The 26,627-nt window shown below is 39.1% G+C and overlaps 1 protein-coding gene across 4 annotated transcripts in view; it reads left to right on the top strand.

Annotated features, from left to right (window-relative positions):
- Positions 1-4,890: 4,890 nt before the first annotated feature.
- Unc5d (unc-5 netrin receptor D) overlaps positions 4,891-26,627 on the top strand; it is a 559,209-nt gene continuing 537,472 nt past the window's right edge. For all 4 annotated transcript variants that reach the window (XM_090353935.1, XM_090353934.1, XM_090353933.1 and 1 more), the window contains exon 1: positions 4,891-5,243. In XM_090353935.1, coding sequence (XP_090210061.1) covers positions 5,144-5,243 — 100 coding nt within the window. In that variant the 5' untranslated portion in view covers positions 4,891-5,143. The remainder of the gene's footprint in view (positions 5,244-26,627) is intronic.

Here is a 26,627-nt window from a genome sequence, read left to right as displayed (position 1 = left end):
TCACTCATCCTTGTAAGCAGCTGATGCTGAGACACCACAATGGTTGATTTCAGGAAGAATTTCCAAAGAACCAAAGGGAAAAGCTACACTGTGATGTCAGGAAAAAGCTGTTTAGCTAGAATCTTATCTTGGTGCCCTGCTGCCCTTTTTAAACAAATGTATTGGATTTTTTGCAGTTTATTGCTGCTTCATAGCCCAATCTCTAAAATAGACTTCTCTAATTTTGTCTGTGTGTGAGAGAGTTTACTTAACAAATGATCCCATATTGCCTTTAACAGGGAAGGTTATTAACCTGGATTATTGTACACAGATAGAACATCATATGTGAACAACTCACAGCTTCCTAGCATTTAACATCCACTTTTTGACTTTGCTTCCAGCAAGTTCATGAATCATGAACTGGGCCGCCTGTAAGTACACAGTGCTGAATACAATTCTGCATGCTCACAGTGAGTTGCATGCATTTCTGAAATGTGTTGCTCTGATTAAACAAGATTGTTCTGGGGAAATGACTGGCATGCAGTATTCCCAATGAAAATATCACTTTTAAAATATCTCTTTAATTGTATCACCAAGTTCACCAATTGAACCTGCCAGCTGTTGCCCTTCTGTCCAGTTGATTTTTGGTCTTCTCCTGTTTACTATCATAATTACATGATTAATAGACACAGTGATTTTCATCAGAAACATCCAGAAGTTGCAATACCAGAAATAGATTGTTAAATTTGATCCTCAGAAATAGAGACAGGCGTAAGGAAGAGAAAAGCTGTAAAATAGCATTCTCAAAGTGAAGATTACCTCTTCATGAACCATACCCAAGAGAAAAGTCCTGTATTAACTTCAATATCCCTGTAAACACTAATTCTCAAAGCAGTGAAATCTAAAATTATCAGTTCCACCAACTAATGTGGCCCATGATTTAGGATAGTCAGCAGTTTCTTCTCACTATTTGAATGATTTTATAACTAAGGTCCTTTACTTCTTCCCTATGATTTATTTTTGGTATTCTAAATTCAAACATGATAATACTCTCATCATTTTAATAGATATTTCATTCACCTCTATAATCTGACATAGTTTTGAATTCTACTGGGGAAGGCTACATGATAGGGGAAAAAGTTTCTCATGGGGGCCAGGAGGGTAGCTTAGTGGTAGAATGCTCACCTAACATGCACGAAGCCCTGAGTTTGATTCCTCAGTATCACACACTCATAAGAATTTGGAAGTGGTGCTGTGGCTCAAGTGGCAGGGTGCTAGCCTTGAGAAAAATGTGTCCAAGGACAATGCCCAGGTTCAAGCCCCAGGACTGGCAAAAAAAAATTAAGAAAAAGTTTATCATGAACTCCAAGGGTCTCCTCTTGCTCATCATTTAGAATTCCCCCTACCCCGATGTAAATTATTTCAAAAATTTTAAATTTTCCATGGAAGTTCTCTACTCATACCAAAAGATTGGTTAAATACTTTTTTTCCAAACAAATCTACTATTGAAAAGTTATACTATTGTTTATAATGTACTTTTTCTTTTCTTTTTTTTTCATATATTTTTATTGTAATTAATAGAAGGGTTACATTATATTCACCAGATAGAAGGTACATTACTTCACATACATTGATACCCTTTCTCATGTCTTGGTCCCCATTTCGCTCCCCCCCACCCCTCATCTTGTTTTCCCCCCTTCCCTATACAATTTCTTGTTAAAAATATTTTTATTATAATTAATAAAAGGGTTACATGATATTTGCCAGATAGAAGGTGCATCAATTCACTTACATTGATACCCTTTCACATGTCTTGGTCCCCATTACCCTCCCCCCCACCCCCCCATCTTGGTTTTCCCCCCTTCCCTATCCAATTTCAAATAACCAAATACAAATATATCCAATATATTAGATAACAAAGTGAAATACTGTAACAATATGAGATAACCAAGTACTTTTTTCTTTTCTTGAGTACAGGTCCTGGAGCTTGAACTCAGGGCCTAGGCATTATCCCTGAGCTTACAAAAAACTAAGTCCAGTAAATTCTCTGTAAAGAAATACACATACACAGAAAGGCGTGCATCTGTAGATTCAACATCTCTCTCCCTTCTCTCAATTTTATATTATTTTGTTGTCTGGTCCTGGGGCTTGAGATCAGGGATGGTTGCTCTCCCTGAGTTTTGGGCTCAAAGTTAGCACACTACTACTTCATCCACAGCTTTGGCTCTTTTTTTTTTTCTTTTCGATGATTGAGATTAACCATTTAATTTAAATAAAAATCTCAAAGACTTTCTTTCCTGGATTGGCTTTCAATTGTGATTCTCACATTATCCCTGAGATTTTATTCCTAAATGTTGGCACTAATTGAGTTATAGCTCCACTTCTAGATTTTTTTGGTAGTTCATTGGAGATAAGTTAGTTTCTCATGAACTTTCCTGCCCAGGCTGACTTAAAATCACAATCCTCATATCACCTTCTCCAGAGTAGCTAAGATTATAGGTGTGAGCCACTGGCACCTAGTTTATAAACTATCTACTATTTCTTGTATAGCAACTTGATCATATTAAACTACTCTTAGTACATAGCTAATAGAGTTTAACAATCTCTATAGGATATAATATATTGTTTAAATAATAAATTCCAGAAAAGTTGGCTTGATCTCAACTAAGTATGGGTTGGAATATATAGACTTGTGTTGTCAGTCCATAATTACAGCTATTTGGAGATTGTTGGAATTGTTGTTCAATGCCATCCTGGGCTGAAAAACAATTCTCCGGATGCTTTCACAATGAACAGATGGGCACAGTGGCATGCAGCTGATATTCCAGTTAACAGGAAGTCTGACATGATCCTAGGCAAGATGGGATACTCAGGTAAAATTAAGTAAAAATCAGGGCTGGAGGCACAACTCAGTGGCAAGCTCCCTTTATAGCTGAGCTCAAAGCCCCGAGTTCAAGCCACAGAACCACCAAGGATAAACGTTATCACATGTTAGAATTAAAAAGGATGTGTGTGTGTGTGTGTGTGTGTGTGTGTGTGTGTGTGTGTGTGTATACAGTGTTTCTGGAGTGTTTTCCCAAGACTAACGCTCTACCACTTCAACCATTTCCAGCCCTTTGGTGGTTAATGGAGAGAAGAGTCTCACAGACTTTACTGCCTGTGCTAGAAAAACTAATAAATGTGTATTTTACTTTCCAAGTAGAATAAAATACCAATCCATTTATGTTCTAAAAAGTCAGAAGTAGGTTAGTGCAAGGTCTATACATCAGCACAACATAATTAATATAAGCTGTATAATTGATTCTAGGTATATAATATGTGGGGCAATACTAAAAGTGCAACTTATCCCAAGTCAATTGCTAAATAATTCAGAGGAGGATGAAGTACAAAACTTTACTGGATGGACATTACCTTGGCCTTCATCAAGGTTGAAATTACCTGAATTTGGGCATCAATCTTGATCAGTCACTTACTAACATGCCTTGGGCAATTCACTTCTAAACCCAATCTGGTTTTCTTCATCAGCTAAGAGGGATGTGATACTAGCTTTGCAGACTTTAGTTATTTCAACATATATGGATAAAAGAACAATTTGGTGAGCACAGGACTCATTTAAAATTGAAGGTTTCTTCCTTCTTGTTCACTTAACATTGTAATTTTACTTAAATCATTTATTTATAATTAGCTTATCTATTTCTTAGATTCATTCTCAAAATAAAATGGATCTTACTTTTGCACCCTGTGGGGACAGTAGAATGACTTAAAAATGATCTTGGAAACATAAACTCCCTTCTTTTCTTAGGAGTAGTCATTTTTTAACACAACTGCCACATTGTCTTGAAGAATAAGGAAAGCCAGGGAATAAAGAACTATTTTCCTGGAGACAGGAAAAGCATATTTGGTAGATTAATTCTCAATTCACCTTCTTAGAGGAAAAGGACAAAACCCTCATTTACTAAGATTCAAAAGAGATTTTGGTCAATTCTTTTTCGGGGCCCCAAATCAGTCTTTGCTTCAAAACATCCATTCCCTGGGGCTTGCTTTTGTTGGCCTGAACATTTGAATTGAGCTGGAAGAATACTGTACTGGAGGAAACAGGAAGGGCTCCTTGCACTGATTTTCACATCCATGGCTAGTGACTCTCAAGAGAGGGCTATCAGAGAAATATCCACAGGCCTATTGCTGCTTTTCTCCTCAGAAGAAAGCCAGTTAGCGCAATTACCTCACCTTACCCTGGAACTGATCCTCAGATCTCAGGCTCCTGAGAGTGCTCCTATCAGTGTTGAGCATGGGCAGAGGAAAACTTGTGCAAATGCAATTCTCCACTTCTTTATTCCCATGCAGGCTTAATGAGCACAGTTGCAGTCAAGGAATCGTTCTGCTGTTAGGTTTCCCACCTAGGCACTTGTTTCAGTTTTTTTTTTTCTATTATTATTTATTTTTCTTCTTTCCGGGAGTGCTGTTGTGATGGTAAACAGTGGAAGTAGGAGAGGCAGAACTTTGAAAAGGGCTCACAAAGTGAAGCAAGCACAGTGCTCTCAGGGAAGCATCTGAACACACAGAGAGCAACCACGAGGTCCACAGCTCTCCGATCGGCGTGCTAGGCCTTCTCCCACCGCACTGGCTTCCCGGCCTGTCTCCAGGCGGGCGCTCGCCTCCCTTAGCCGGGACTATTTGCGGAATGGAGGAGCCTTCACTCTCAACCCACGGCGGGCACACCTGCGCCTCCCTCCCGGCACCGCCCCACGAGACCCGCATCGCCACGCCCCTATCCCCGCCCCTCTCCTGCTCATTGGCTGCCGCTCGGAGGGGCGGAGCCAGGGCTGCCGCTGGGGTCTCATTAGCGATGCGGACTCGCGTCTCCACTAGCTAGTCCGGCGCTGCCGGAGTCTCGAGCTGGGCTGCGAACGGCGCAGCGGGGACGGCTGTTGTCTCCGGCGGCGGCCGTGGTCATCACGCCGAGGGAGGCTATGGGGCTGCGCTCTCGGACTGGGCGCCCGTGCAGTGGCGGCTCCGCGCGCCCTGCCCCGCCGCTTTAGGGAGCGGCCGTGGGGCAGTCACTCTCCAGAAACCCCTGGACGCACTCACCTCGGCGTCGCCGAGCCTCTGCCGGGCTCGCGGGAGACGTGGGAGACCAGCGGGACCCCGGAGCCGGGCGAGGAGCATGGGGACTTCGGCGGCGGCCGGAGACGGCGGCGGGGCGCGCCGGTGGCTCCCGTGGCTGGGGCTGTGCTTCTGGGCGGCGGGGGCTGCGGCGGCCCGAGGTAAGCGCTGGCCGGGTCGGAGATCCGGGCGAGGGACGGGAGCGTGGGGAGACCCGGCGGGACGCGCTCCCGTGGCCGTGCCCGCCCCGCTCGCGCCCGGCCCCGCTCCGCGCAGAGCCGGACCGGGTGGGAGTCGAGTCAGGACCTACCTGCGCGGGGACCAACTGCCTTGCCACCCGAGTTTGCGACCCGCCGCAATCCTACAGGTTGCTGTGACCCGGGCCCCCACCCTTTCACTCTCTTCTACAGCACCATCCTCCCCCCCCAGCCCTCCCCAAAGGCAGCAGCTTGTGGTAGCCCATCCTACTCCGTCCGCGCCCTCCCCGGGCCTCTCCACTTCCTCCCGAGGCGCGATCGCTCGTGGGTGGGCGCTCAGAGTGCGGTCGCGGAGTTCCTAAGGAAACGGGCCGGCGGGTGGGCTCCGGCAGCGTCCGGCGTCCTCCACCCTCGGGGAGCAGCGTCCAGGCCCGGCTCTGCGCGCCCTGCGCCGAGCTCGATGCCCCTGGGGCGGCCCTCGCCCGGCGTCTCCCGGCCCGGGGAGAGCCGCGCGCGCCCTCCGGATTTAACTGCGCCTGCAGCCCGGCCGGGAGAAGGTTGGCCCGGGCTGCTCACCCCACGCCTCTTTTTCCTACCCTGCGCTGGCTCTGGCTAGGAATCGGGGACCCCGCTGGGCTGCGGGAGAATCGCCGCTGCTCCTCCCCTTGGAAGCGCACACCCCGTCTTCCCCGCATCCTCTGCCCTCCAAGAGTAAAATTTTGCAACTGGTTTCAGCTCCACCTTGAATGAGAGAGCAGTCGACAGCAATTTAAAGATAAATGCCACCGACTTGTTCTCAAGATGATCACAGCACTTTTTTTTTTTTTTGAGGGGTGTAGGATCACTCTAGTACTGTGGCTTCACCTTTGAAGTAGTCGGGAAGCTCCTCTTTTCTGCCTCCCCCCCTTTTTTTTTTCTATCTCCTTAGCGGTGTGCAGTCCACTAGGCTTAGCAGATGTAATTTCATTAAGCCATGTACCTAATGCTTGTGTGTCAAGGGGTGGAACTGAGGGAACCACCTCACCTTTTGCTCTGCTGTCTCCTGAATATATTCTAGTAGCCCGAAGACGATGGAAAAGATTGAGAACGATCACAAAAGATCCTGTATAATCCCATTTTGTTTTTAATAAAAGCTAATGGTGTGTTAAAAGCAGTAAGTAGTAGAGCATGGGAAGGAATGGGGAAAAAAAAAGATGGATAGAGGCTTTCCGTTTTACTCTGCCCTGTTCCTATTTGCATTTCATTTCCTAAAAAGTTTAATTTTTAACAAATGGGATAGCCTTTAAAAAAAAAAACAAACAGGAGAGGTTTGAAAATGAGCTTCTTGACTCCACTTGCTACAGCGAAGCTTGCTTCTTTTCCTTGCTGCTTTAAGAAGCACAAGCTTCAGCCATTTAATTTACTACAGAGAAGGGGCTATGGTCTCATTGCAAAGTCAGCTCTGAATGTTTACAATCCACTGTTGTGAAGGGAAGAGTGGGCTCCTTTTCCCTCCTCACTCCTAAATGTGGATATGAATGTCTGAGTTTCCACTTTTTTGGTGTGGAATAGGGCTAATTCTGACCCTTGATATTTAGTTGGTGGAGTTGTCTTAAAGCCAGCTAGAAATAAGAGCTGGGCACATGTGAAAAGCCTCTTGGATAGAGTTTTGCTGGCTGCGAAAGGAAGGCTAGCACCTCTTGTCTGCAAGCTGTTCCTTAAAGGTCTCTTGCAAAACACAGAGCACATTCTGCAGGCTTATTTACAACAAATGTCTTGCACAGATCATACTAATGCTCAAGATACACAGAGTGGAGCAGTAAGTCTGACTGGTCTTTCCCTTGTCATATCTTAACTTTCTGGGACATGAAGTCACTTAACCTTTTTAGTGGCTGTAAGAGATTCCTTGAGATGTAGTCTGCAATAGTTGTGAATCCACATCGTACCGAGGCTTGGACTGGTGGGAAAATTAAAGTTTTCAAATAAAGTTCTCAGACCAAAGGGCATGTTTCCAGGTGACTCAAGTTTTCTCTTGCTTGGAAGGTACCTGCTCATTGAAAACAGGATGAGGTATATTCACTTGGCATCTTTGCTTAGAAGATTTACTGTACTATGTGGGTTGGCCCTAGGTGATTTCTTTTTATTCAAGTAACTAGTTTTTGTTCTCCAGGATGTTCCCTTTCTTTCTTTTTTCTTTTTTGTTTTGCGATGTATTTCCTAACTAAGATTCTTTAACATGGTAGACAAGGGCTCCTCCACTGAGCTATATCTCCTTAGCCCATCAGTGATTCTTCTTGTCAATTGATCCAAACTGGTCTACCTTTCTTGACTACCAGGAAATGCAGAATTGTGCTTAGACAGCATGAGAATATTTAATACTTCAGTGATGTTTTCTTTACAGTATTTGTCACATGTCTGTTTCCATGATGATGGTTCTGCTTTCCTAAATTTTCTTTCTCTTGTTGCAAAAGCCTTTTAAAACCAGAGGACAATTTCAGATGATTGACTTTAAATATACACAGCAAGGGGATAGAGTATGTGTCAAAAGTGATAGAGGCCCCAAGAGTGCCATTTTGTTTTATGCTTTTCGAATCAATGCCTCTTCAGAATTTTATTCCTGCCTCTGCTGCAGTATAAGGAAGACTCTTTGGTGTCAGGGTTATTATATGTTTTAACACTTCCCAAATTAATGTTGTTTTAGAGATGTTTGTGACTTATCACATAGTAATTGAATCCACATCTTGTCATTTTGGTTTGTTTTTGTTCTGGGGGAAAATAGAGTGGTATTGTTGATCTCACTGTGATTTCCATACTTGATAGAAGACATAAGATACTGTAGTCATTAAAAACAATGAGGAATATATCCTTAGATATTTACAGTATTCCTTGCTTAATAATTTCCTGGCTGGGTGCCAGTGGCTCACCCCTGTAATCCTAGCTACTTAGGAACCTGAGATCTGAGGATCATGGTTAAAAACCATCCCAAGCACAAAAGTCCGTGAGACTCCAATTAACTACCAGAAAACTGGAAGTGGTGCTGTGCCTTAAGTGAGACAGTCCTAGCCTTGAGCAAAAAAATGGCTCAGGGACAGTGCCAAGCTCAAAGGTCAAGTGTCACAACCGACAAAAGCAACAACAACAACAATTTCCTGGACAATGAAATAGTTCTCACAATAACTGGCAAAATACGTGGATGGCAAGAGAAATCGTATTTATTTTTTTAGTCATTCTAGGGTCACATAATGAGCACATACTTAAATCCACTTACCTTTGCACTTCTCACTGTTCTAATACAGTGCTCATTTTCTCCTTAATGAATGTTAGTAGGGACCTTTCTTCTCCCTCTCTTTATCCTGTCCCATTATCTTAACATTTCTGACTTCTCGTAGGACAAAGCCATGGGCTGTCTCTTCCCTTCAGCATCCCCAGAGAACCTTCTTTTCCTGAGACAGTGTTCTGCTGAAGAAATGCTTAGCCTCTTAGGTGGCAAGAGTGGCTCATTTGTTTTGAATTGGCCCTGTAATGGCAACACTTGTCACTCCTTTTCAATGTCCTCCTCTTGGAGTAACCAATCTGTGGGCCTCTCTGGGATGAAGAAACCCATGATGCTGGAGGATTCTTTTTGATTTCTTGGACTTGGACCAAATCTGTCAGGCTGTAGATCTGACTGTCTTCCTGAAGGGAACTAACCTTTTGCTCTTCTTTTCCTAATGAATTATAAACCTGACTTTTATCTTTTTTCTTTTATCAAATATAATAACCAAGTCAAGACAGTGCCAGTTTTAATGGTGAAGGTGTCTGTCTTTCAGGAGGTAAGAGTGTATGTTATATCCCGTCCCCTCCTGTGACTTAAAAAAATAGTCTACATAACCAGGGCATGTGTGTAATAATCAAATCCAAAGAGAGATATCCAGACTTTCTCCAAGGTACCCTTTAAGGAGATAGACTGGCATTTATCATTTAATCTGCAATGTTATCGTTTTTATCTTCTTATTCTGAACTAACAGAACAGAAATTGAAACTTTTCTTTTGTCATCCTAAGTCACAGAGTTTAGGTGAAGATACCTGCTTTCTCCTTTGTTTCCTAAGGAAGCACCACTGACCTAACAACTGCCAACCTTTACAACTGTTTATATTATGCTTCCTTCTTAAAAGCAGTGAAAATTTTGAAGTTTGATTTGGAAAAGAATTATTGTAGTCAGCAAGTGCCATTCATTATTCTAAATGTTTTACTTTGGTTGACTTATTTAACCTTTATGATAGCCCCATAAAGGATAAGGTAAGTGGAATTCTTTATCTCATTGCTCAATAAAAGTGGGGCATCCAGGGGTGAAAAATATAAGTAAAACCATTAGATTTAGTATATGGAGCTTGCATAGTACACAACAAAGACAGCTTTCTAAAGTCTGTTGAAAGTAAGTGGACCTATGTACTTTTTTCACAAAAATATGAAAAGGCATCTTTATAATTTTCAAGAATTATAAAGGATTTTAGAGTCATTTATATCTGTAAACCTTCCCAGATAAATCTAAGGGACACTTACTCTATATGAAAATAACTACCTACTCATGGTTCATCCTATAATACTTTAGGATTGGATTCATACTTAAAATGTTGAATGCCAGATTCCAATGATAGCTTGCTTTTTGTTTCAGTTTTGAATTTCAACAGAAAATATTATTCTGGTTGACTATGCCATCCATAGAATGGCAGATCCTCGGAGACTATTTGTTGCATGTCTTGTATTTTTAGCCTTGTTTGCTGGGGAAATGTGGAGCAAGAGATTTGAGAATAGATTGTTAACACCAGAGGCTGCTGTTTCTGCTGTTTTGGGTCCTCCTGCTGCTGCTTTTGCAAGAGGCAGATGGCTCGATTCATTTATAGAAAATAGATATTCGTTGTATTTTGCATTTCCACTTTGAAAAGCACTTTTAATTGTTTGTGCCACATTGCTTCGTATGGCTGTATTGTGTGCATACACATGCTGTGCGTAGATAATTTTCAGAATTAGGCGGATGTTAATGTATTCCGTTTGGGCGGTATTATCTAAAATCTACTGCTGACTATACTCGGCTTTTAGAGTTTTCTGTTGAGAGTGAATGTTTGTGGTGCAGTGTGTGCCAAGTGTTTCCTGCTCAACCTGCTTCTACTCTCTGCCTTGCCCCCACTCCACAAAACTGGAATTCAGTCATAAAAATATAAGGGTTGTTTTTATGACACTGACATGAAAGCTATCAGCAAATACATATAATTGGATATCCTTCATGAAGAATGTTTTTATTTTGTAATGTTTTTTAGTATTTTACATACCCATGAGTCAGCCTAGAATGGAACCCAAGCGTAAACATGAAATTCCTTTGTGTATCATATGTTCCTCATATCATATCCTGAAGATAAATTTATATAGTATTTTAATGCCCTTGTGTGTGTGTGTATGTGTGTGTGCTTGTGTGCATGTATGCATGTGTGTATGTGTGTATTTTTGTATGTGTAAATAAATGTGTAAGTTCTGGGGCTTGAACTCAGGGACAGGGCACTAGCCCTGAGCTCATTCTTTTGCTCAAGGGTAGTACTGTACTACTTGAGCCACAGCTCCACTTTCTGCTTTTTAGTGGTTAATTGGAGATAAAAATCTCACGAACTTTCCTTCTTTCCTGGACTGATTTGGCACCATAGTTCTCAGATCTCAGCTTCCTGAGGAGCTACCATTACAGACATGAGTCACCAGCAGTTTTTTTTAGATGATTATTTCTTTATTTTACTGTCATAATAAAACTATTGTAGATGATATACCAGTAATCATGTCAGAACATAACTAAATCATTATCAGCTATTAGGTCATCATTGGACCTTGAGCCTCAGCCCTAGTGACATAACCAAGTGCTGATGACAGCAGAACTCTGGAACTACCATCAAATAAACACAGTTGTGACTTGTATTATTTGATGTCACAAGAGTCATTTATCTTGATACTGGAAAGGTGTACATATTTGTAAAACTCTCCCTCATCTCTCTCTTTTTTATTAAATAATTTATTGACATCATTTTTATATAATATTTCAAATGACATATTTAACAAACATTCAAGAAGGGAATCTCTATATACAATCACTGGCACTTAGATTTTAGAACGTAATTAAAATTAAGCTGAGGGTTTGTATGTCATAGATACGTATCAATCTATGTAATAAAACATGTCTATAGAGTCAATGATTTTCATGTCTATGTAGTTGTATTTATATTTCCAATACCATATCCGTAGCATTGGGTACCACTAGCAGTTTTTTATGTATGTTCCAAAGTCTTAATTTCTAAGTGAAATCAATTATGGATTCATTTAGTGCAAATCTAGTAGTCCTTCTTTATTCAAGAGCCTAAGGTTGGCCAAGTTCTTTATAAAGTGTTGCATAGGATTGGACTATCTTGTAGATTTAAATTGTGCATCTCACTATGTTTAAGATTTGCCTGTATAAACGTTTATGGTAGTTGCTTAGAGTTTGTTTGGAAGGCATTTATTTTGTAGTTATGGTCTTCATTTGAATTTAATTTAATAAACCTGCCAACTGTATGGGAAACCAAATGATCATGGGTTATGAAGCTGGTGATGATGGGAATTTACAAATCAGTGCCTTTCAAATGTTAATATGCATTTGAATCACAAGTCAGTTAAAATGTGCCTTCTGATTGAGGGATCTGGGGGAGGAGGGGTTGAGGGTCTGCATTTCTCACAGGCATCCAGGTGATACCATCTATAGGTTCTAGATGTTAGGAGTTCAAGATTTTGATTTTCAGTATTGTCCTTCTTTTACAAGCCAGTGTAACGTAGATTGAAATATAAGAGGTTGTTTTTGGTTTTAGTACAGGTAGAAACCCAGGCAAACCAATGTCAGTTTTCACTTGGACAAACAACTGCTTAAAAGTGATAGATAATTCACAAGACCATTCTTAATTTTGAATTTTATTTTGATATAATTATTCATCTTGTGTCTGCATTTCATTAATTTCTTGTAATAAAGAGGAAACTGGCCTTCCCAGAATTTGAACAGTTTGCCCCAGATCAGAGTTTTGTTAAGTACAAGGCTTTTCTAAGCTCTCTTCAGTACTCCTTTAATCTACTCTACTCTCTCTACTTAATTTCTGTTCATTTAACAGTGGTCTGGAGTTTAGGATTGAAACTGAATCTGTAGTTAAAGAAGAGGTAGAACAAAAGTTTAAAAAAAGAATCCAGAGCAGTGTTCCCTTGGGATGTGGATGCTTCTCACAGCTTACACTACTGTTGCTGCAATGGGTGGGTAGAAGATTGTAGTTTACCACTTGTATTTGCCTGAGATCCTCTTTTTTTCCTTCTTTTCTCCTTCTCCCTCTCCCTCTCCTTCTCCCTCTCCCTCTCCCTCTCTTTCTCCCTCTCCCTCCCTTCTCCTTCTCCTCTCTCTCTCCTCTCCCCCTCCCCCTTCTCCTCCCCCTCCCCCCTTCTCTTTCTTTTATTTTTTTTTGCCAATCTTGTGCTTGAGCTCAGGGCCTGAGCACTGTCCTTGAGCTTTCTCAAGGCTAACATTCTACTACTTGAGCCACAGTACCACCCAGGGCTTTGTGCATGCAATGCAAGCACTCTACCACTAGGCTACACTCCCAGCTCCTCTCTTCTGTTTTGTCCTTCCTTCCTTCCTTCCTTCCTTCCTTCCTTCCTTCCTTCCTTCCTTCCTTCCTTCCTTCCTTCCTTCCTTCCTTCCTTCTTTCCTTCCTTCTGTGCTGGTCCTGGGGCTTAAACTCAGGGCCTGGGCCCTTTGCATGAGGTTCTTTGTTCAAAGCAAGCCCTATATCCACTTCTGGCTTGTTGGTGGTTAATTAGAGATAGGTGTCTCACAGACTTTCTTTTTCTTTTTCTGTCCATCCTGGGGCTTGAACTCAGGGTTTGTGTACTGTTCTTGAGCTTTTTCAAGGGTAGCCCTCTTCTACTTGAGCCCCAAAATTACTTCTGGATTTTTCTGTGTATGTGGTATGGAAAAATTGAACCCAGAGCTTTGTGCATGTTAGGCAAGCATTCTACCGCTAGGCTGCACTCCTAGTCCATCACAAATTTTCTTGCATAGACTGGCTTTCAAGACTTTGAACTATGATCCTCAGGTTTCAGCCTCCTGAATAGCTAATACCACCAGTATCCACCAAGTCTCCTGTCCTTTCACCTTACTCAGTGTTTTCTCTCCTCATGACTGTCAGTGTTTGCTCCATACATACTTGTTTCTGTAAACTTATTATGTCAAAATGATGTGTAAAGCTTTTAATATCTACTCAATATTTTGATAAGCATAAGGAAAATGCAGTTCCAAGAGGAAGGCTGGAAGCTAGCTAACTAGTGGGTCATTTCTGTAATACTAGCTACTCAGCAGTCTCAGACCTGGCTAGTTGGAGCAGAGAGTAAATAAGATTCCAACTCCAATAAACCCATAAAAATCCAGACGGTAGGCATGGTTTAAGTGGTAGAACACTATCCAAACAAGCACACCCTAGTGATGCCAGAGGGCTCAGGTGTTGGCAAAATACAAAATAAAATAAAACAAAGTCAAAGTATAACAAGACAAGATAAAAGCCCCTCTAAAACCAGGAAAAAAAAAACAACTTTAAGAGTGTTTTATAGCACTCCTCCCAGTTGTAGTGTTCTACATTCTTAGACTATCTGGAAGGTATTTATGTATCAGCAATTTCTATTTTAAACAATAATTTGATTGACAGTTTGATATTAAATATTTGATTTATATATGAGCATTATATATATTTAGCAGGTACCATGTGATAATTCGGCATGTATACAGGTAAAATGTACTGTTCAAAACATGATAATTAGCATTTTTATCATCCTATCTTTCTTTGTTTGGAACCTACAAATTCTCCTCTAATCTAATTCTTCATCAAACAAATAACAGGTGATGTATACTGGAATGGAGACGGTTGTTATATACTGGAAGTGAGTATAACTTTCTAACTCTGCTTTGGTACCTATTTCTTTTAAAATGAATATAAAACTCGACTATTTTCTCCATTATTTGCAGTAAAGTAAACAAGAAGCAGTTGGGTAACATTCTGATTACTACAGTTTTTTTTTTCCTAGCTTTTGTAGAACCCATAACCCAATTCTGAAAAGATTGAATTTACTTGGAAGGAATGAGTTGTGGCACAGAAAAAGCCTGTGGGTCACTAATTATGAAATTTTGTTCATTCATTTAGAGCAGCAGGTCCTAAATATTCAGTCTCTAACCAGGTGATTTTACATTTCTATGAGCTGAGTCTTAGATATCTCATGGTTTGTGAGATATTAGTATTCACATCTCAATATTCTGTAAGGAATGACTCACTACTGAAATTTTTAATGAATAGAAATCAAGATTTGTCTTAGTTTCTCATCTGAGTGTGGGAACTTGTTAGTAGCGATGATGACATTTTCCCTTTGAAGAAATTTTGCAGACCTATTATATTTGCATATCTCTGGCAGAGGCAGGACGATCTAAAGTTGTAGGCCAGCCTGGATACCTAGTAAGGTCAAGGCCAGCCTCAGCTGCCTAGTGACACTTTCCCAAAGCAGCAGCAATGAAAAACCAAGGGCTAGCAGTGTAAACTCCCTGATATATCATTTGCCTAACATATACAAGGCTCTGGGTCTGATGTCCAATACTTATAAACAAGCAAAATCTCCAAACCAATAAAAAAAAAAAAAACCTAAGCGTTTTTGTTTTTGTTTTTTTGTCAGTTATGGGGTTTGAACTCTGGGCCTAAGCAGTGTCCCTGAGATCTTAGATCACAGCTAGCCCTCTACCACAGTGCCACTTTCTGTTTCCTGGTAGTTAAGTCCTACAGACTTTAATGCCTGCGCTGGCTTTGAACTGTGATCTCAGACTCCTGAGTATCTAGGATCAGGCATGAGCCACTAGCTCCTGGTTCCTGTCTTAAGTATTTTATGTTCACACACGTACACAAAATCAGAATGCTTCTTGAACATTGCAGTTAAAAACAAGTTTTTCTGATTAAGTAATGAACAAAAAAATTGGCCTGATATTAAAAAAAACCTGTTCCAGAATACAGAGGAAATATATTGTGGTATCAAATATGCTTTTCACATAAAGGAAGCAACATAAGAAAGACTTCATAATATTTGTTCAAAGTAATTACTGCTGTTGAGGGGAACAAAAATAGCAACAATTCCCGCAATACTATTTTAAGGAATATTTTTTGACAGTCCTGGACCTTGAACTCAGAGCCTGAGCACTGTCCTTGGACTTTTTCAAGGCTACAGCTCTACTACTTAGGCTATAGCACCACTTCTTGCTTCTATCTATGTATGTGGTATTGAGAAATTGAACCCAGGTTTTTGTGCATGCTAGGCAAGCACTCTACCACTGGGCCAAATTCCAGGCCCCTGATACTATTTTAAAAACCAATATGTCAAACTTGATTTTCATAAGATTATAGGTTTTGTTTTACACCATTTTTATTTTTTTAATGGGCTGGAAAGTTGGCTTAGTGGTAGAGTGCTAGCATGTATAAAGCCCGGGATTAGATTCCTCAGCTCCACATACACAGAAAAAGCCGGAAGTGGTGCTATGGCTCCAGTGACAGAGTGTTATCCTTAAGCAAAAGAAGCTCAAGGACAGTGGCCAGGCCCTGAGTTCAAGCCCCACACTGGCAAGACCAAAAAAAAAAAAAAAGAAAGTAGACTCAGATTTTATATGTATGCATAAATATATAAGAAACAATGCAAGCATTTCTTGAGCCTTATCTTCTCGACAATAATGCCAAGTTAGTCTCTTCATAAAAAGCAGTTACAGTAGCCAGGTTGGTAAGCTTTGAGCTCTTCAGCTCAGTGACAGTGCTCAGGCAATTAGTCTGAGGACACTTCCTGTTCTGTTTGCCAACACCAAGTCAGTATTACCTGAATCTTCTCATTTCATGTGAAGCATTGATTCTCCATTGCTGTCTGTGGCACCATTATTTGTGTGGGATCTAGGATCTCTCTTCTTCTTTGATTTGCTATCATCAGATTCATTATCCAATAAAAATTTTCTTTCTGTATCATCCTTTTCTTTACCAGCTGTGTGAGAACTGAGAAATGCTTCAATTAATTCTGGACAATCTAAAGTTTCTTCTGATTCCCCAATATTATCAACATCTACAAATTCCTCTCCCTTGAGGAAATATTCTGCCTTCCCACTCACTGTACTTTAGTACTTTGTCACGACATATTCTTCTGAGTGTTCAGTTTTTGTACTCTTTCCATTTCATTTCTTTTCCATTTTTTTTTGCAATGTACTGTTGGTAGAGGCCTTATTTATTTATTTATTTATTTATTTATTTATTTATTCATTTATTTATTTTCGTGGGTGATGGGGGCTTGAATTTGGCCTGGGCTCAGTCCCTGAGCTCTTCAGCCCTACCCCTATAGCCACAGCCCCACTTCCCCTTTTTTAGAGGTTAATTGGAGATAAGAGTCTCAGGTCTTTTTGTGTTCTGGGTTGGCTTTGAACCTTGATCCTCAAATCTCAGCCTCCTGAATAGTTAGGATTACAGGCATGAGCCACTTCCACCACACCCCACTTGCTTGCTTGCTTGCTTTTGCTTGCTTGCTTGCTTGCTTATTTATTTATTTTTCTAGTTCTGTGGCTTGAACTCTGGGCCTGGGAGCTATCCCTGAGCCTCTTTTGCTCAAAGCTAGTGCTCTCTTATCTGAGTTACAGTACCACTTCTGGCTTTTTCTGAGTAATTTTTTGAAGGTAAGTGTGTCATGGACTTTTCTGTCCAGGCTGACTTTGAACCTTGATTCTCAGATTTCAGCCTCCTGAGCAGCTAGGATTATAGACATGAGGAGTGGTACCCAGCTTGAGACCATTTTTAACTGTAGGCTTGAGGAGCTGTTACAGCTTCACTGGCTCATACTTCTGGGTAACAATCCTACAGCAGTGTTTCTTTTCAGTACTTGTTTTTAAAGCTCATTCCCAGTTTCTATCAGTATGTTTGTTTCTTTATACCTACTCTGATATTGAACAGGCAACAAAATGAAAATTCATAGAAATCAACCAAAGCAAGACAGAGATAGAACACTAGAACTAGAAGGCATATCATAATTCAACTTTATTACCAGATAAGCTGATTATAGGAAAGTTGACAGATCAAGCAATTCCTCTCTCATTACTATTGGAAACCATGTAGATGTGTAAGCACTGATATAGAGAAACATTCATGAGTAAAAATTCACTCAAATGCTCATCATGACTTATTGGTCTGTACCATGGTATGTTCCATGTGGTTTTGAACAGAAAAAGCTTTGAATGGGTAGAAAGAAGGAAATGTGTCAGGAGTAGTTGGAGGAAAAAAATTGTGAATTGAATAAAAGATTTACAGTGTGGCCTGGGAGTTTGGCCTAGTGGTAGAGTGCTTGCCCAGCGTGCACAAAGACCTGGGTTTGATTCTTTGGTACCACATACATAGAAAAAAACCCAGAAGTGGTGCTGTGGTTCATATGGTAGAGCTCTAGCTTTGAGAAAGTTCAAGGACAGTGCTCAGCCCCTGAGTTCAAGCCCAGGACTGGCCAAAAAAAAAGACTTACAATGTGATATGGAACAAGTGGCAGGTACAGATTATCTGAGGAATTTTCTAGGTGATATCTAACTAAAAATCAGGAGAATTACAACAGGAGCATTATCCAGGGGTAAAGCACTTGTCCAGCATTCTGCATTCAGCACTGGGACTAAATAATGAATAAATAAATGAATTATGGAACGGATGAAAACCTGCAAAAATATATATGAAAGAAATGAAAGCACTAAGACTGTAAGTGAAAGCACTAAGTAAGAGTGTAAGTTCTAAGACTTTATTCATTTGCTTTTTATTATTATTTTATTGTTTGTAGTATTTGTGAGGCTTGAACTCAAGACCTGAGTGCTATCCCAGACTTGTTTTGTGTCCAAGGCTGATGTTTTACTAATTGACCCACAGTTCCATTTCTGGCTTTTTTACTGGTTGAAGATGAATTGTATCACAGATCTTCCTGCCAGGGCTGGCTTACAACTCTCACTTCAGATCTCAGCTTCCCAAAAAGCTAGGATGATAGGTCTGAGCTACTGTTGCCATGATTAAGGTCTATTTTTTAATAGCATTATATAGACAAATTCTTAGAAGTAAAATATTTCTACTTGAATATTTTCTAAACCTTGTCTTTCTTATTACCTCTTTTAATCATTCTATTTTCTGTTCAATAATATAATGAAATCAAAATGTTACAACTCATATTTGAAATGAGCTTGGTGGCAAATGCAGTTTGTGTTCCAATTTCAGTTTTCATAAATGTGTATTTAACCTATTGCTAGAAGACATAGGGGAAAAATACTGGCCCCATCATCTCTCAAGTAAAATTCTATGCCAGAGAAATATTGGTTTGTGTTGTAAGCCATTTGAAGAGACCCGAGTAGAGATTCTGTCCTTTATCTGAGAACCAACCTGTATTTCCCTATGCCCGGGGAACATAAGTTACAGCAGCCATCAGCAGCTTTCACTAGGATGTTTCCAAAGCTGTTTCCTTTCAAAAAAAAAAAAACAAAAGTGATCATCAGATCATCAGGAGGTTCACAGATTTTGTCAGTGTGAGTTGTGTGGGTGGAATGTGAGTGTTTGGGCTTTAAAGGAATAATGTTGATTTAAAGATTTGTCATTACATATATTTTCACTTTGGAACACACACACACACACACACACACACACACACACAAAAATCCACCTGATATTTTCTGAAGCCCACGGGTAGCTTGAGATGCCTATCAGCCTTTGGGTGTCAGTGTGAAGAGACATTTCTACCATAACACAGGTCGTAGCCAAATTATTAATAATTGTAAAGGTGATGAGTGTCTCAGTGCCTGGATATCTGTGTGTATGATCCATTAGTAGGATGTTGTATATCATCATTATATCAAACTTACATCATTAAAGTTAAATGCCATTAGTTTAAATGGCATTAATAACACTTAGGATTGAGATACAATTACAATAATGACTTGACAGTCAGTGTGTTAATTGTTGTACTTCCATTTCTCTACCTATGGTGTATTCCATCTCATATCTAACCTCTAATCACTCTTTGTTGCCATTCTTCTTCAAGTGAAAACTTCCCCTTGATGCAGTGTGACAGGCTGGGCAGCTGTTCGGAAAGGGATATGAACTGGCTTCTCAAACGGCCTCATGTATTGAATGAAGGCTTGGTCCCTAATGCAAAAAAAATGTCAGAGATGAAGCTTTTGGAAAGTACTTGCATCAGAGTGGCTTTCATCTTATCAACAGATTAATGTATTGATAGGCTCTATTTGAATGGACTATTTTTTTTCTTTTCTATCTTATTTTGTAAAATCTCATCCAAAAATAGGTGTGAGAGATGTGGTTTTCAGTTTTTGCTTCTTGTTTTTTTTTTCATATATTTTTTATTGTGATTAGTAGAAGGGTTACATGATATTTGCCAGATAGATGGTGCATTAATTCCCATACATTGATACCCTTTCACATGTTTTGGTCCCCATTTCCCTCCCCCCCCACCCCCACCCCTCATCTTGTTTTCCCTCCTTCCCTATCCAATTTCAAATAACCAAATACAAATATATCTGATATATCAGGTAACAAAGTGAGATACTGTAACAATATGAGATAACCAAGGGACAGCAAAAGAGATGAGAGATAACATAGTACATTAAGAACAACAATTCATGGATATGGTAGAGGCTATGGAAGGTGGGGCCTAACTGGAGGAAGTGGGTAGCTGTGGGTGGTCCTGGTCTCTTAGTTCTGGGTCTCTTCCTTGCTTATCTTGCTTATTTATTTATTTTTTTTTGAGCGTTTTGACTGATATGGGTGAACAGCCAAGCTCCCACCATCAGGGTGTGTTCTGCTTTGTCACAGACCCAAAGTGGTGAAAGCAGCAGACCACAGACTGAAACCTCTGAAGTTGGGAGTCAAAAATAAATTTTTCTGAAGTTTTTTAGCAGGCATTTTCTTATAAAAGCCAAGAGTAACTTCCACAGTGCCCTCCTTTGTGTCACTTTTTATTTAGAAAGTGGTCCTTTTCATCTATCAAATGAGAAGAAATGAGTAAATTTTCAGGGGTCATTTCTGCTCTACAATGCTGTCACTGATTTCCAGTGCACTTATTCACAGGGATTTTTTTTTTCTTTTCTGTTGGGTACTGGGACTTGAACTTGCACTGTCCCTTTGCATGTTAACTCAAGGTTGGCCTTTTACTGCTTGAGCCACAGTCCTGCTCTGCATTTTTGTGTTTAATTGGACATAAGAGCCTCATAGACTTCTCTAATTGGTCTGGTTTTGAGCTGCAGTCCTCAGATCTCAGCCTCCTGAGAAGTTAGGTTTATAGGTGTGAGCCATTGATGCCCAGCTATAAAGTGGGATTTTGTTGTTGTGTTTGTGTACTGGGGGTATGAACTCAGGGAATGGGTACTATTCTTTGTTTGTTTTTTTTTTAAATTCACAGCATTTTACTCAGTTCTAAATAATTCCTTGGCATCTAAAATAAGTATATCTATCAAAACTTTCCCTGAAGGGATAATCCTAAGGAAGGAGAATTTGCAAGACAAGGTAATGGGACTTTTAGAGTGATGCTGTAAATCTTTGACATATGCATTTTCAGAAATGTACCAACAATAAGAGAAATTTAATTTAATGTTTTGATTTCTTTACAGTTGGTGGTTGTAATTGAATGCAAAGAATGACTGAACATTCATATTTGGAAAAAAAATCTATAAATCTCTCCTACTTCAGACTCTGAAACTTTGAATTATTGTATCAAGAATGCTCAGCCAGTAAATATCTCCAGATCTGATAAACCCTGTGGTCAGAACCACTTCAGGTCCGGAGTATTTTGGAGGGGAGGTCCTGAACTTGTGTGGGCTCAGCAGAAGTAGGCAGGCTAGGAAGCAGCTGGGAAGGTTAGGGTTCTTTCTGCTAGAGCTCTTGCTGCTCCTCTGATTATAAGCCAGTTTCACAAGGTTGGCGTTCCCTCTTTTGAAACAAACAGGATTTGTTAAATTTCAAAATTAAATTTCCCCTTGAGAAATCATCTCACATTTCTTGAATGAACCTCTTTACTCCAAACTTAAGCCTTCCCATCCCAAACCAAATATTTTTCTCATATTTTTATGAAAAGATGTAAAAGATCGTGGAGCCAGGTCGTGCTCATTTTTCCTAGTTAGAACTATGTGCAACTGATTATAATTATATCTTCCTGTTGTGGAATAGTTTTGTTTACCAAAATATATTTAAAAAATTGAAGTGGCCTTTTATTATCTTTTAATTATTTTCTGTTCCTAGAGTTGGAACCTGGCCTTCTGGATATTAGACAAGGATTAGGATACTAAGCCACGCCCCAGCCCCAACTTGGTCCCTAACAATTGGTAAACACTTATTTAATCACTAAACTTTGCTGTATTACAGTCTGCCATTTATCAAAAATTAAGCATTATAGTAATATTATTGATGAAGACCCTAAAGTTTTTAGAGGAAGCTTTTAATCTTCTTAGAAACAATTTATGTATAAGAAAAGAGTCACTTCCTGGCTTTTAGAGATTAGACCTTCATTTTCTCAATGTCTTTCTTTCTTCCTTTCCTTTTCAAATGTATATAACAAAACTAATCATTAGAGGCACAGATTTCAAAAGAATGATAACAGAAGGCTAAAGACTGTTGATCATTTTACCTTTGTTTTCATTTTATTTAAAATGTTTTTTTTCTAGAATATCTGTTTCTAGAATATCTAGAAATGAGATGCAATATTTCCCATCTGTTCTGAAACACTGGGGCATGATTTGAGGGTGTCTTAGGTTCATTCAGTGTAGCAGAGGTAATTAGCATTGTAAAAATCATGTGTATTACAGATTTTTTTTGTGTTTGCATGAAATTTAAGTGAGTCTTCAGCTTTTCTTTAAATTCCTTAATGTCTGCATCCTTAGTAATCAATTTGTTCAGTATAACAGGGAGTATTGTAGCATATTAAGTAGATACTAGATTTCTTTTAAATGATTGTTTGAAAAACTCTATTTATAGGAAAGAACCAATTCACTCACTTCCCCTGAAGTGATATGCCCTTAAGTGCTATGAGTGAGAAAATAGACCTTACAGTTTACTTAAGGAAATATGTTTAGAATGGGGTTTGCAGCAAGCCACTTGTTCTTATTAAAATATGTAAATTATTGACACTTTATAGTTTTTCCCCTTTTAAATCTTCTTTTCCAGTTTGTATCTTTAAGTAGCATTATTTACCTGGGGGAAATGGCCAGTCACCCATAGGACAGTACTTCAATTGGTAGAGCAGCTTGTATGTGTTTTTTTTTTTAACTGTGTGTGTGTGTGTGTGTGTGTGTGTGTGTGTGTGTGCGCGCGCGTGTGCGTGTGCATTTGTGCTACTATCTGGTAAAGGCTTGACCTCAAGGCCTGGCTACTGTCCTTTAATTTTTTGCTCAATGCTGGTGCCACATCTCCAAGTCTAGGCTTTTGGTGGTTAACTGGAGCCAAGATTTACAGATATTCTTGCCCAGTCTGGCTTCAAGCCAAGATCCTCAGATTTCATCTCCTGAGTAGCCAATTTTGAGTACTTTTTAAAATTTGCTCCTTACATGTGGTTAAGTGACATAGTATTGACGTCTTCAAAAAGCCACCCATCTGCATCCAAGCGAATGTTTGAGCATTATTTCAAAACCAGTTGCTTCTTATGCCATGTGATTATCTTGAATTTAATGTAAATTCTGCATCTTGAATGGCCACAATAACACCAGCAAAAGAACTCACACATGTAGTTGAACTGGAGCCTGGAAACTCTGGTGTCTTCATCATGATTATTCATGTCAGTGCCACCTTGCTGAGAAAGTGTTAGACACATAGGGTGTTGAAGCCTTCTGATTCTTGGAATTAGGTGTCAAAATATTCTGGGTTGGGTTATACTTAGCATTTATAGGTAAAGGATCTTGCTGTTGGAATTGGTAGCCAGGTTTTCTAGTCATCATTTAAAGCCATTTGTTTCAAATTCAAAGGAATGTATTGTGACAGAAGCAGAGACAGGTGCCTTAGGAATGCACATAGCCATTTGCTTTTGTTCTTTAAGCTTACCACTGATATTTAGAAGCTTAAAGAATGTTCAGATAATTTTATTTTAACACTGTAGATTGTATAATGAGCTCTAAATATTTAATGTTTCTTTCATATAGAAATATACATGTGTATATGTTAAATTCTGATGAATTTTGAAGCCTGGATCTTGGTCTAGCCAAGTCAGAAATTCAGTGGGGAGAATCCATCAGTTTTAAAAATATCTAATTAAAAAAACCCTCAGGTGATTATTAGTTTGGGCATCTATGGTTGAAACTATTGATTTAAAGTGTGTAATTGTAGAAAGTCAATATGTGGATATGCAGAAACTGATTTTTTGGTTTGTTTGTTTGGAGATTTGGAGGGCTCATTTGACCGTTCACATCTAGGCAAATATAACTGCTCATGCTTTACTTTTGGTCCCATTAAGCCTTATCAGTCTGTGCTGGACTTCATTCTTTAGCAGTTTGTTTTCTTTTAAACCTAATATTTTGTTACTCTTATGTTACTGCATATATGATGGTCAGTTTGTTTCTCTGAAGTGTGTGATTGGATTGTTTATATCACAACCTGCTCATTTTCCTGTCAGTGAAATTTGTGTGGCTATAAGATATTTTCAATGAAAAATGTTACTATGGGGCCAGGAGTTTGGCCTAGTGGTGGAGTGCTTTCCTAGCATGCATGAAGACCCAGGTTCGGTTTCTTGGTACCACATACATAGAAAAAGCCAGAAATGGTACTGTGGCTCAAATTGTAGAGCTCTAGCCTTGAGAAAGCCCAAGAACAGTGTTCAGGCCCTGAGTTCAAGCCCCAGGAGTGGCAAAAATAAATGTAAAAATGCTACTAAGAACATTTTCTTACATGTCTAAGGGGACACATTTTCTTCTATTTCCTAGAAGTGTTCTTCTATTTCTTAGAAGGTTATTTGGCTCTAGACCATGATCGTGATCGTGATAAGGATTCCAGATAGTACCACATTTTTTTTTGTATGTATATGTTTATATGTAATTAAAATTTTTTTTACAAATCAGGGTAAACATCTTTTCATGTATCTTCATACCAATTTATAGCTCCTTTGCAAGTCTTTTATGGAATTATATGTTGATTGCATGTCTGCCAGACATCATGGGAAGAACATAGCACTCATAGCTTAGGAAAGATCAAAGTTCAAAATGACAGTTCATATTGAATACGAATAAAATTCACACTGATATGAAAAAGAACTATATATTGAGCAACCCAACATCTGGAATCATTATTGTGCATGTGTATCCGTGTGTGTGTGTGTGTGTGTGTGTGTGTGTGTGTGTATGTGTGTGTGTGTGTATCTTTAGTGTGTTCTATGCAGTTAGAATTTCTTCTGTCAATTGATTTTAGATATTTTCTGATGAAATAGAATTTTTTATGATGTCTTTGCATGGACTAGAAATTTTGATTTTAATGTAATCAGTTGTTATTAATCACTTTACGTTTAGTTTTTATACTTAGGAAATCTTTCCTGAATTTCATTGATGATACTTACCTATGTTTTGCCTAAAATATTTCATTATGGCCTTTATATTTATAACTTTAACCCATCAGGAATAAAGGAACAGATTTCTTTTTTCCTGTGAGGAGTTTGAATTAGGAATTTAATATTATTTTCCATGTAAATGCACAGCTGTACCAGTAACATTTACTGAAGTGTGCTCTCCTTCCTCTGCAGGTCAGAATGTCATCTTTGTAATCTATGAAAGTTTCATATGTACATGGGAATTTAACATGGTGTCACCTGTTCTTCAAAACAGTTCCAGCAATACTTGTTGGTTTTATTTCTACTGTTCCTTTCAGATATCCTCCAATTAGTTGTACTTTGAACTAGGCCTTAAAATGGTACCACAATTGCCCCTTTCTTGTACATTTTATATTTCTCTCACATGTGCCTTGTGCTGTGATTTTAGGATTATTTCTCTTTTGCCCAATATTTCATAAATGGTAACTTCAAATACAATATAGAGCTTTTTTAATTATAATTTATTGTTGGGGTAATGCATAGAGGCATTAAAGTTACACTCATCAGATAGTGGGTACATTACTTCTTGTACATGGATATCCCTTCTCATGTTTTGTCCCTCTTCCCTTTCCCCCACCTCCTCCCAATCATCTTTGTTTCCCCTTCCCTTCCCTATTTCAAATAAACAAACATATTCAATATATCATGTAACAAAGTCAGATATAGTAACAACATGAGCTAAACCATAAGGGGAAAGAAAGAAAAGAATAGAAGGTAGTTCATAAACCATAGAATTGAATTATTTTGAAATTGTCTGCCACATCATATTTATCCATTTACAATTGTTAATATCTGTAGAGTTTAAATGCACTCTTCATATTTGCTTAGTTTCTGTTTATTTCTTCCTTGAGCTTAGTCCTGAAATTGAAAAAAGAATTTGTATAGTTTATACACAAATAGAATTAATTTTCAGACACTGTCCACAAGTTGCAACTGTTATGGAAATGTTGGGAAACTAAAGAGTCACATGAGTGACAGATCCCAGACCTTTAGACTTGTTTAGTTTATTATTAAGCATGAATTCATGGCTGACATTATAGGAGTATAGTATCAACAGAACAGTTTCCAGGTACCACATTCATACTGCCAGTAGAAATTAATTTCTTGCTTAATGTTGTATCTCTCTACCTTGACTTCATTTCTGTTACCACATTGGTTACACCTAATCTTAACATTCTTGTGTGTGCTGGTACTGGGACAGAACTCTGGGATTTATTAAAGGTCTCACTTAACTTTTTCATTCAAGGCTGGTGCTCTGTACTTGAGCTATTCCTTCATTTCTTGATTTTTGCTGGTTAGTTGTAGAAAAAAGTCTCAAGTAATTTGCTCCTTGGAATGGCTGTAAAGTAGGATCCTCTCATCTCGGTCTCTGGAGTAGCTAGGATTAAGGTGTGAACCAGTCTCTTTTACTCTTGATTATAATCTCCTGATAGTGGAAGCAACTTTCTACTCCTCCTGCTCAGCATCTAGCATAGGATATAGGTATTATAAGTTTTTAAGTTATTTTAAATATATAACAAGACCAAATGAACATTAAATATCAAAACCTTCAAGTGACTATATGTGTTTAACAAACCAATGTTTATCTGTATATTCATTTAGTTGAATGAAAGTGTTACCTCCACATAATAGAATATTGACTACTGGAGTAAATGCTTCTAAAATATGAGCTGATATCTCAGTAGGCTAACTAAGCAGGA

Source organism: Megascapheus bottae, chromosome 20 (assembly GCF_031878675.1).
Source record: "Megascapheus bottae isolate mThoBot1 chromosome 20, mThoBot2.hap1, whole genome shotgun sequence".
In the NCBI taxonomy this organism is placed as follows: Eukaryota; Metazoa; Chordata; class Mammalia; order Rodentia; family Geomyidae; genus Megascapheus; species Megascapheus bottae.
Note: the sequence above shows the minus strand (reverse complement) of the source record. Positions and strands in the feature narration are given on the sequence as shown.